The sequence below is a fragment of the Trachurus trachurus genome, assembly GCF_905171665.1.
Source record: "Trachurus trachurus genome assembly, chromosome: 14".
NCBI classification, from domain to species: Eukaryota; Metazoa; Chordata; class Actinopteri; order Carangiformes; family Carangidae; genus Trachurus; species Trachurus trachurus.
In genome coordinates, this window is record NC_139903.1 from 22,506,440 (window position 1) to 22,518,729 (window position 12,290).

Here is a 12,290-nt window from a genome sequence, read left to right on the forward strand (position 1 = left end):
GTAATAATCTGCCGCATTTTGTAATAAAAATCTTGAACGCAATATGTAATAAACTTCGCCGCATTTTGTAATAAGTTGTTACATTTTGCATCACTTATTACATATTGCGGGTGTTACACTTTTTTATGAAAAAAATGTAATAATTTGGTGCATTATGTAATAAACCACCAAAATGGATGTCTTAATTAGAAAAAAACATTAACAATAATACACGCTGCTCCTCCTCCCCGCTGAGCAGAGCGGTCGGGGTCCGCCCGCTATTCAGACATCCCGCTATTCCGACATGTCACTATTTAGACATCCCGCTATTACGACATCCCTCTATCTAGACATGCCGGTAGTCCGACACTTTTTGATACCGCTATTCCGACACGTCTTTTTTTTTTTTTTTTTTTTTTTACATCTGCGATACCCAGGCGCGTCTCTCTCTCTCTTTTCTTTTCAGCATGTCTATCACCGGTTTGATGAGGGAGTGATGTTCTTAATCTCAACAACTAAACTATCAAGTCGCAAACAAAACTGACACATATGATAAACAAACAGAACTATGCTGCAGTTTGTTTGTCAAGTTAACCTGTCACCTTCAGCACCACGGACAGCGCCGCGGATGAGCCGCGGAGCTGCAGCTGTGAGCGTCTGGGCTCTGGGCTTATGGCCTGGGGCCTCATTTATCAAAACTGTAAGTTAGCAGTGTAAAACTGCTGCTACTAAATGTTTTGCTTAGGCCTACGGCGAAAAGACACCCAACATATTTACACCTTTTTCAGATCTATCAAACTGTGCGTGCACAACTCTGCACCTCAACTTTGATAACTGGATCCAAGAATGGTGCCACGTGAACACACCTCCGTCCCCGGAATGCCTACACAACCATATATGGTCAGCACGTGCATATTAATTAGCCATGTGCGCTCTGTGGAGCGACAACAAAGTGACAACGAAGACAACGGGCGGAGGGAGGGGGAAAGAAAGCGAGATACATGGCATCGGGCAATAAATCAGGCAAAAACCTCCCAAATCTCAACAAAAGGGAGCAGAAAAAAGAATACTCTTATGTAATCTGCCCCTTTATTCCAGACAATCTTTTTTTTCTTCTTTTACCTATGTTAAAACAATGTAAAGCAGCAGGATAAACTCAGGTGACTGAATAATAACAGTCTCAGTAGCTGCAGATCAGTGTGCGCTGCCGCCGGTGTGTTTTTAAACTTGGAGGGTTTGTTTTTTCTTCTCTAATAGGCCAATGTATTTGTGTATGAGAAACAGTGTCTCAGATGAAAAAATAAAAATAAATCAGAAGGACACGTCTGACTATAACGTAATCAATCAATGTCGGAAAAGCGGAATGTTTGAAAAATAGTAAAGTGCCGCTACTCCGACAATGAAAAAAAAAATGTCGGAATAGTGGGACGCTTAAAAAATAATGTTAATGCCGCTATTCCGACAATTAGAAGTCAATGTCGAAATAGCGGCATGTCTGAATAGCAGCATGTAACCAGAGCGGTCTCCTCCGACAGCGGGTCCCAAGCGGATGGTAACCGCTCCGCGTCTCTCCCTCCCCCCTTGTCCACCGACAATAATACGCCCGGTTCATGTTCGTCTGTGGAGGGATGACATGGACCACGGTCCGACTGGAGCTCCAGGCCGGGTCCAGCTCTGCTCCAGCAGCGGCAGGGGCGGCTGGGATCGCCGCCCCCGGAGCCGCAGCTGGGGCGAGCTGGGGGGGGTCGAGCTGTGGGATTTCATCGGGCTGATGATGCTGGAAGTGATTTTGCCTCTGATTTTCACCAGATTTAACATTTTATCAAAATTTTCCCAGCTGATCCAGGCTGTGCCAGGCTCGTGCTCTGCAGCGATTTGTTTATTCATCTTAACAGAGCGCGAGCGAGATTTAACACACACATTCACACAGGCGACACACACATACGGGCTACACATGATACACATACCCACACACACACACATCTGAGGGGCCGAGGCGCCTGCCGAGCGGCACGGAGAAAAGCGCATCTGGTGGCGTGCCCCTCAGGGAGCACCCAGAGCGGAGCGGTGGGATAGATAGATAGATAGTTAGATTTGACCGTCCTACTGGTTTTAGAAATTAATTCATATTTATGATTCATGCATGCTGGTATGCTTAAAGTCAGTGTTATTCTGATGGTCCTAATGTCTTTTTTTTCTAATTAAGACATCCATTTTGGTGGTTTATTACATAATGCACCAAATTATTACATTTTTTTCATAAAAAAGTGTAACACCCGCAATATGTAATAAGTGATGCAAAATGTAACAACTTATTACAAAATGCGGCAAAGTTTATTACATATTGCGTTCAAGATTTTTATTACAAAATGCGGCAGATTATTACAAAATGCAGCGTTATTACATAATGACGTGAAGATTTATTACATTATTACATAATGCGTCATTATTACATAATACGGCGTTACAAGCCTAAATTAAGCTTACGTGATATGGTTAAGTTAAGCGAATGAACTGGATTTACATTACTTCAACACATGGTTATTGAGTAAGAGTAACTTGATGTGGTTAAGTCAGTCTTAACTGAGTTTAGTTTGTCCAATTAAAATGATAAAAATAGAAAAAAGCTGTTAACAGAGGGGGAAATAATCACAACTTTTCTCCAAACAGCACTTTTATTAACCACTCAACGCAGCCTGTTATACAAAAACACTGCATAAAAATGCTTGTACTTGCACATGCAACAATGTGTTGTTATTAGCTGAGATTTAAAGAGCACCCATAACTAAATTTTAACATAACATTATAAAGTGCCACAAGATTTTTTTAAATTTTCAATAAACATATTGCCAATAAATTCAAACTCTTAACTCCAGCCATGGCAAGGGTTATGCCATATATATATATCTTGGGCACAAGCTTTTTAACAGCATGAGGTTGCCAGAATCTTTTAGGGCTTACAGTGATACAGTAAGAGGCAGCTTATAAGAACTGAAACTGCTGTACACGTAATTTGACAAATGATCATGACACAATTTGACATATAATGATGCCACAGAAAAATCATGACAAGAAGAACACTCAAACAATCTTATGCCTGTGGGCCAAATCAACAAAATCTCCACAGAGGACAAAAGCATCAACAAGCAGCATTTGGTCTCCGGTCAGTAGTTTGATACCACTGCTTTAGTGTCCCATTTGAAACTTCTACCTTTTAGGCACAACAGTAACCGTAAGAAATTACAAAAAAATGTTAACAGACAGTCAAAACTATAGCTCAAGGAGTCAAAATAACAAAACCATTTCAGTACAATGAATAGCCTCCAGGTCACATCACTGTCACGGCTTCATGCATTCATTCCAGTAGTTTGTTTTTGAGTACCTGGATTTTGGTTGAAAGCCTGTGTGCATCAAGTTCCATCACGATCTTTTGAATGAATTCAAACATGTACCTGAGGTCAGTTGGATAGCTCAGGTTCAAGCTGTAGATGATACCGAACAGTAAGGCACAGGCTGTGGCGACATCTTTGATTCCAGAGAGCACCTGCACACCTTCAACGATGATGCCCACATCTTCTGGAAGTTGATCAACATCTGCACCTGGATGTTTTATCACATAGATGCCGATGACCGTCTGGTCCAAATCTCTCTGGGTTTCATCAGGGGCCTCACTCTAAAAACAAAGACAAAAAGGGACAAGAAAATTTAATAAAAAGTCTCCCACTGAAAGTACATAATTCACATGAAATTTACACCATTTTAATATTCACCTTGATAACTTCACTAGATAACTCCACTAGTGAAGTCAGTTGAATAAAAATAGATAAATAAATAAAGAACATTGATGAGAGCATATTTAGCCCTCTATTCAATGGTGAATGAAAATATCACTTTAAAACGACTAACACTTACTCCGTATTCCTTCACTAGCTCTTCGGGGTCTTCATTGAGATACAAAGCCACCGCTTGGAGGCTGCAAGCTCTCCTTGTTTCGATGGAGTCATTCTGGAAACACAACAGACAAATATACTGTATAACAAGTCACTGACATCAGACATCAGTTGGCCAGCCAGTCTTCATGCAGAGGTCACTCAGACATTCATAAAATAGTTAACTACAGGCCAATTAGCAACAACTCTGTGTGTGGGTGTGTAATTACACACAAACCTGGTCAATAAGAGCCATGACGTTTGTGATTTTGCGTCCTGCTGCTCCTCCTTTCTTACGGAGAACTCTTGCCAACTTGTCATAGTAGTGGTCCAGCTGCGACATAAACTTTGGGATGAGTGGGATGGTGGTTATCCGCGTGAACTCCGCACTTATCTGGGGACAAGTTTCAACAAGACAAAAACACAAAGTACAGAAGAATAACACACAACTTAAAATGTACAAATATATAATTCAAAACCCTCATCTCTCCTGATTAGTGACAAATGAGCAAGAATTTGAAAGAAAACCCAACACACAGACCTATCTTAATTGTTACAAATAGTAATATTCAAGACTTGCCTCATGTTCCATAAAAAGCGCGGGCCATCTACTTTTGAATTCTGCGATGAAGGGCATGTCTTGAACCACTTCATACCGGCGATGGGCAAAAGTTTTCTCCATTTTCTCTTTTATCACCTGATGGTTGCCCCTTTTCTTGACCTCAGATAGCAGTTCCTCTCGCTCCTTCTCAAGACTCTCTTTATCTTCTCCAGCTGGGTACTGAGGGCAGAAATTAACTTCGGCCCTCCTGGGTTTCTTAACTTGGTTAGGACTTGACGAGTTACCAGGCTGTCTGTTCTTCATGGAGTTAATGCTCATTTCTTGGCATCCCAAGCTCCTAAGCTTAGTGCGGTAGTTGCCCATTTTGTACTTTAAGCTGATTTTCCAACCGTAGTATCCAGACACAGAGCCCTGTTCCTTTAAGCATGGATGTTTCATGATCAAAGCTTCTGCAACATCATCTAACTGTGCAGAGGTAGGGTATCCTGTTGTGTACTTCATTATTTCAGAAGCCAAGGCCTGCAAAATGTCTGACCTGACTTTGAAACTTGGGTTCAGCCGCTTGCCTTCAGCGAGGAATTCCTGGTTTGCCTTTGACAGCTGCATCTCTACTTCATAGGAGAACGGAGGAATAGGGAAGCTGCGTGGCCAGCCCTGACATCTTAGTGACGAGGTTGGGGATGAGGTTGAAGTTGAAGTGGTCGACTCAGAGGATGAAAGTATATCAGTGTCTGCAGAGGAATCATCCATCCCCAATGGAGTATGACTGGGTGCCTGTGTTGACTGCTTACTTGGTATAATCACTTTTAGTGTTCCTTTGTCTTGGACATCTGTTGTTGAAGTCAGGTTCATAAACTGGTCAAAATCATTGTCCATGTACTGCAGTCTGAACTCTCCTTCAATTCCACACTGTTTTTGAATATCAAATTTAAGACTGTCCACAGAGTCCGGTATTCCAGAGGGCAAAGTTAGCTTTGCACAGTTATCTTCTCCTAGGACTATCCGAAGCTTTGCTGGAGTAGACATCGTGTGTACCTTTACATCAGTCTCTTACTCTGAAAGAGAGAGAATATTAGTATAAAAACACCACTACTAACAGGTATCATGACATTTACTAGGCTCATAAGTCATGGAAAACTAAGAGTAAGTAAAGACTAAGTTTGTGTTTCCCCACCCTGTGTTGCACTATATGAACAATAAAAAAAAGGCTTTGTTCTGTATCCACTACTGTACAACTAAATCAACTTGGGGCTAAAAAGTTTCATTAAACACTCTGATCAGGTGGATCTTTTTCAACCCTTGTAATTTCTAAATTAAAATGTATTTCAAATACACACAATACACTGTAAATTAGACAACTTTTAAACTGTGAGATTTGTTTTTTCACTTTGACAGAGGTATGCCAAGACTTTATGCCAAGCTACACAAGATGCTAACCAGTATCAAAAGAACCAGTGGATGTACAGAGGAGAAAAAAGGTATCTAAACATATTGTGTAAGTTTGGGTTAGTCAGAAAAACTACATTTTGCCCAAAACAAGGATTCCTTTAATATTACCTGAAGAATGTATGTATCTTTTCAAAGTAACCATCCGGAGGGTGCCAACTTTGTAAGCACAGAGGGGGTAACGATCAACAAGTTGACTCAGTTCAATCACACAAACATCCCTTGGAGAAGGATCCAACTCAAAGGATCTGTAGTGTTCTCTGTACCATGAGCTCAATTTTTTTACTATGAAGGCGAGTCCATCTTTCAAAACACACATCTGCACAATTTCGGCAAAGTCTGGCAGTCCACCAACAAATCCATGAACTATTATCATGCCACTTCTAAAGTTGATGCCATCAGCAGATACATTCTGTGCTAGATTGACAACAGTAAGATCAGGGTACTTCTGATGGAGGCTAACTGCTACCTCTTCTTTAAGGACATCAAGAGGGACTGTTGAGACTTGTGCAACCTCAAGAGTGTTTTTTTCACAGCTGGATGAGAACATACTATGGCCAATCATGAGCTGATGTTTAGTGGCCAAAGACAATGTTATGTTTTTAAAACAGTTGGTATGCCTCACAACTTGTTTAAAATAACTGTGCTTCGATTCAAACCTGAGAGTCCAGAAAGAAACAAGTGGACCAAAGAGAAGGATCAGTGCCGGATAATGCTCCAGGTAATGCTGTTTTGGTAAGAGCTTTCTTTCTGGGAAAAGTGTGCAATACTTGTATCTGTGCTCTGATATTTTGGTCTCCAAGTATGCAATTGACTCATTGGTATGTACAGGGCAAACAACCAGATCAACAATATCCTTCAAATCTAATATAAGCTGCCAAGCTGGTTCGTCTTCTGGAATTAGTTTTCCAACAATCAGTGGTATTAGTCTTATTAGACACCAGTTCTCATGTGAGTTGCCACCAATATTTTTTTTACTTTGGAAAGCACGTGGCAATATCTGCGGACGATTCGTTTTGTCCCCCCACTTGTATGGGAAAGCCTGAATTAGTTCATTTAAACCATCAAAAGTGAAGTACTTCTTGGCTAACAACAATCCAAAACATTGAGCAAGTTCAACGGGTACTATCCCCTCAAAAAGGTCATGAGCGAGATCTGGGGGGAAACCTGCCGTAACCTCAAAGAATGAAAGGCTCTCAGCTAAAGCACATGTAGTTTTGACTCCACAACAGGGTTTACCTTGCTCAAATGCACTTGCTACATGTGCATGATGTAGCTCTTTAGTTCTGAGACTGAAGCCACCCTCTTTGACCTCCTGTGACTGAATTTCACTGCGTGTAGCAGTACAAAACCGACAGACAAAATCCCCAGAAAAACTCTCCACGAACCCAGCTAATCCATGAGCACCAAGGTTGTCGGCCACTACACACTGCACAGTACCTCTGATGAATGTTCCTAGATGATCAATGAAAACACCCTGTTGCTCTAATGTGACAAGATCACGCAGAAAAGGCTCAAATATTTTTTTATAGCCAAATGTTTTTACATCTTCACTTTTACAAAGTAATGCAAGATAAATTGAGTTCAGTGATGACTGACAAACTGGCAGCAAGTTCCCTAAAATCCAATAAACTCCACAAAGTTTATGTTTTTTTCGTGACGTCCCTAAGGGATTGCAGATCTCGAAGTCATCTATGTAAAGGCACAACGACAGTCTTAATTCCTCACCTGCGAGAAACTCATTATTTTTAAAGTGACAACCATCTTGATAACATCTATACTCCCCATGTACTGAATGCTGGTCTGAATGACTATCAACAACTTTACAAAGTATATTTTTCTGTTTGAGTAACTGCTCTAAGGTTTTCAGAACAGGAATATACTGGAAGGTTCGTCTTGTTTTTGAGTCAAGTATGTACTCTACTGGATCAACGATGTCAAAATTTTCTTTGTAATACTTGCTGCGTTTATGAGCAGTGGCTAGTGGGCCATCCTTTGCTATACCTTTTAATAAAGGATTACATGAAGATAATGCAGTGGTCAATTCTTTAATTACTATCTGGTCCACAGAGATATTGTGATTTCTCAAGGTTTCTTGAATTGCTTCATTTGATATGGGCACAGATGCAGATCCTATCAAATAATGCAATTCAGCAAGCAATTCATCTATTGCTGTGCGTGGAACATGGAAATAGTTTTCAAGTTTTAGTAAAAGAGATCCTAATTTCAGCTCTATAGTCTTCGATAAATCCTGTTCTTTTGTTTCAGTTTCTATTTCACTATCAGAATCGACATCACACTCACCACTATGAGCTGAATTATCAGTGTCACCATCTGCTAAATTTTCTGCTTCACTAGTGTTTACAATACCTACTTTAAAATCTTTAAGAGAATATGGAGTGTGTTTTCTATTTCTGTGGGACTTGAAAGTACCATAAATATTTGTCTGGAAAGAGCAGCCCTGAAACATACAATTCACTGTTTCATGGCTCTTGAGATGGTTATTGATGTGACAAAAATACTCTTGCGGTGATCCTATGTAAGTGCTTGTACACAACTGACAGTTAAATGTAGCTGAAGTAACACATTTTTCAACACTTTGATTAATATGTGACCTGCTTAAATGACTATGAAGAGCATTCCAAGTTTTGAATACACACGGGCAATCAGAATAAGTGCATGGGTATGGGTGCCTGCGGCCAAAATTGCCATGAGCTAACCTGTAGTGTTTTAGTAGATGGACTCTTGTTGATACAGTTGTCCCACAGTCTTTACAAGACCACATTCATATCTGTTGAAAAAAGAAAGTGAGATTAGAATCAAAACATTAAAGGCAGTCCTATGCAACAGATCCTTCAATTGCTTTGCCAGGCTTCCCCTCATTTGGCAAACCACTACCCCTTCAGTAAAAATATAATTTGTGATTAATTTATTCATTTATTTTGTTCAATTACTCATAAGCCTTATAGACCCAGTTGAGGATCCAGGAGCACCCAAATCTCCATAAATTCCCAAACCACAGAAGAAATCCCCCAAAGTAGTACATTGATGAAGAATTTTTGCAGTAAAAATAAATAAATAAATTTGAAAGTGTGTGTGTGTGTGTGTGTGTGTGTGTGTGTGTGTGTGTGTGTGTGTGTGTGTGTGTGTGTGTGTGTGTGTGTGTGTGTGTGTACGCCTGCATGAATGCTACTACGCCTGCATGAATATTATTATTATTGTAGTAAGGGGTTCAGGTTAAAACTGAATAGCAAAAGAAAGACATTTAGCTTTCTTTCATTGTCTAGTTTGACAGTCAGACACAACTAAAAAATAATACATTTAAATCTAGGAATAAATAATTGATTTGAAAACTGCCTAGATGCAGCCACAGTTGTTGTTTTCAGACACACTGGTGTATACAGTAATATGTTATTTCATTTTTCAGCTCATGTGTGTTGTTGTTTTCACTCTGGTCCAAACCATAGACTGTAGGCCTAAACACTCCACCACTGGAGAGCGTCATGTTTCCATGGCGACTGACCGGAAAAAGACGCATGTAAGGTCATGTTAAAAAAAAAAAAAAAAAAAAAAGTGCTACTCATTTCGTTTCATAAACAGGCCGCTCAAGTTCGACTGTAGCCGTGCTAACCGAGCTAACGACGCTAACCGAGCTAATTGGAAGAACTCTACTTGCTTTTTGAAACAATGGCAGGAAAAATGAGTTTACTTACCTCTATTTCGAGGATGGCTGGTGTGTTCCTCCATGTGCCGCGAAAAGGAAAATGGCGGAGGTAACGTAATCTCGCGTGATTGTGAACGAGATTAGAAGGGATGAGTGGTGTCCTCAGAGGGACAAACTACTACTGCTTTTGGTTTTACATGATAGAGTTGAGTAGGGTTAACTAACACAATCAAGTAAACCTGACATTGCATATTTTTGCTTTCAACTACCACAACCAACTTAAGTTGACATAAAAAACTCGTGGTTTTTGAGTAATTCAAATATAATACTATCTTTTAAAGCCAACAACAATGACATTTCCTTTTTTTGAGTGTAGAAACGGCCGCTTAGTGCTTTGTGCGCTGTCTCAAAGTACAGCAGGTTAATGATAAGTGGTGGCGACAGTTTGGAATGTGCCTCTGAAAGGCTAATTTATCTGGCTCTGAAACACAAATTGGAAACATAATGCTCAAAGTAAGTTCTGTTAGGAGGCTGAATGTAACAGCTGCTGTGTAGATTCACTGCTCACCTGCAAATGCATTTCGATTTAAAGTGCAGGTGGGCATGAAGAATTACTACTGGTACTATACTACTACTGCTGCTTTACTGCCTCTTGTAGTAGTCTTCCTCACACCAAACAACTTTTCAGTCAATTTCACCATCTGAGAAATTTCCAAAATTGGAATAAAATCATAGTTTTGTTGGCGTTCATCATCTTGATCTTGCTGTATGCCGGTGGTCTTAGATCAATCATGTTTAATAATATTACTGTTAGTTTTTGTACCTGTTGCTTTCTACAACAGGAATCAGCTCATAGCAAGTGTAGAAGCGACTCTTGGATGGCACAAGAGTAGGATTTGTTTGGTGTGGGGCCAGCAGTAAATACATTTCAAAATAAAACAGGAAATGTCCAAACACAGTTTCGGGGAAAACCGTGACAATTATAATACTTACTAACTAACTCAAAAACTAACTCAATGGCACATTGTCTGCAGGTGGTGTCAGACTTTAGTTCTACTTTTCAAAGTCTTCTAGAGTATGGCAGGCATAATGCAACTCTAGCTCTATATGTAAACAGACGTGACACATTGAATGATAACATGAATAAATGAGTGCTACATAAAAAATTCACATTCTTCCACACAGCTGTTCTACATGATGAAATAAAGCAGCTAACATCCTGTCATGCTCCGTGACATCTCTAACACTAACACTCTGCTTTTGGATCAATATGGCAAGCGGAAAAAAGATCTAAGTGGCTTTGAAGCAGGGTTCAGTATTGGGGCAAAGACGGCAGGAGTCACAAAGACAAGAGGGATATGGTCTGTTGAGTCATCACTATGTTCGCAACAATGGGCAAGGGCAAGTGGATTTGTTGCGTGCACCAAGAGGATGGTTCAAGGCCCGAAAGCCTCAGAAATGCAAGTGTGTGTGTGTTCAGTGGCAGGAGGTTTACAGAGGTCGTATTTAAAAGAAGAATGAAGAAAATAAAAAGAGGGAGGAACATGTTGTGATGTTTTTTTTTTGTGCGTAGAGATCACACTGGGGGTTACACCCTGCTGGAAGCCATGACAGGTGTTTCTGTGGATTGGCTGGCAAGTCAGAGAGAGAGAGGGTTTTAGTAAGTAAGATGTCGGGGAGTGTATTGGGAGCTGGGACCAGGAAGGTGTGTCTGGGTTTTTATGCAGTGCTGTAAAGTCTGTAGTGGAGGTGTTGAAAATGACTGCCAGAATTCCTATTGAACTTTGTGTTGAAGTTTCTTGAAGTCTGAGAGGGTTAGGGAGAGGTTAGAGGCAGAGGTGGGTCTGTTTTGTCCATCGAGACATCCGACTCTATGTGATACCAGGTAATACAAGTCGACTTGACGTGACTTGACTTGCAAAGCTTTCAGATAGAAGCAGAACGAGGCTTTGCACAGGGGCTTGATGGCGCGCAGGTGAGCTAATATCTGACACTCATACCTCAGTCGTGATTGATACAGTTATTCTGTTTGGTGTTTGAAAATTCAGTCAGCTCTGAAAAAGTTGAAGTGGTTTTATTTTACTTTTTATGAGACAAGTTTTGTTTTGTTTTTTTGTTTTTGTTTTTTTCAAGTAACAGAGCTGTAAGTGTCAAAGCTTTTGAAAGCTGCTAGTTTAAATGTAAGACTAAAAGATTAACTTACCTACAGTATTGCACCTGTCTGCTCAATGACATCAGCATCAATGAATCTGCAGTACAGCATGTACAGTATAGTTCAGCCCACAGGAGAGTGTGTGTGTACCTCCACCTTGTACAAAACATACAGAACTTTATTTCAGTATTTAACCCACTTAAATTGAGGAAGAATTTGCACAAATCCTGGGGGTCCTGTAAAGGTGATGACTAGAATTGATGACTGGAAGAAATACCTAAATAGATGGTTTGATTTGATTTTTTTCCCTGTCTTGTCTTACTCAGAATAAGAAGTCAGGCTAGATTCAGTCAGAGACATGGTCATTTCCCATCTTAGCTCCAAACTATGCCTCAGTGCCCCCTCATTACTGCCCATGTGAAGTGAATACTTGCAGTAGAAAATCCCACTGGATTCTAAGAATAGATTCTACTTCACCTGGTCTCAGAGGTGTTTTTTTAGTAGCTGCTGAAATTCCGCAAGAGAAATGCCACTGAAGTATTAGCTTGTATTTGTATT

At 40.3% G+C, this 12,290-nt stretch overlaps 2 protein-coding genes and 1 long non-coding RNA gene across 3 annotated transcripts in view; 1 reads left to right on the forward strand and 2 right to left on the reverse strand.

The window, feature by feature from the left end:
• Positions 1–12,290, forward strand: part of ncam1a (neural cell adhesion molecule 1a) — a 247,929-nt gene that overhangs the window by 153,301 nt on the left and 82,338 nt on the right. The gene's annotated exons all lie outside the window — the stretch shown is intronic.
• LOC310997224 (uncharacterized protein) lies at positions 3,327–4,833 on the reverse strand (the record flags this gene model as incomplete). Its single annotated transcript, XM_083986901.1, has 4 exons — positions 3,327–3,652; positions 3,892–3,984; positions 4,147–4,302; positions 4,489–4,833. 4 exons carry the CDS (start codon positions 4,831–4,833, stop codon positions 3,335–3,337), a joined length of 912 nt encoding a protein of 303 aa, XP_083843027.1. The 3' UTR covers positions 3,327–3,334.
• On the reverse strand, positions 5,025–9,661 carry LOC310996802. The gene is made up of 3 exons (XR_014595916.1): positions 9,630–9,661; positions 8,637–8,707; positions 5,025–5,525 (listed from the first exon to the last, which is right to left on the reverse strand). It is a non-coding gene; the product is annotated as an uncharacterized lncRNA (long non-coding RNA).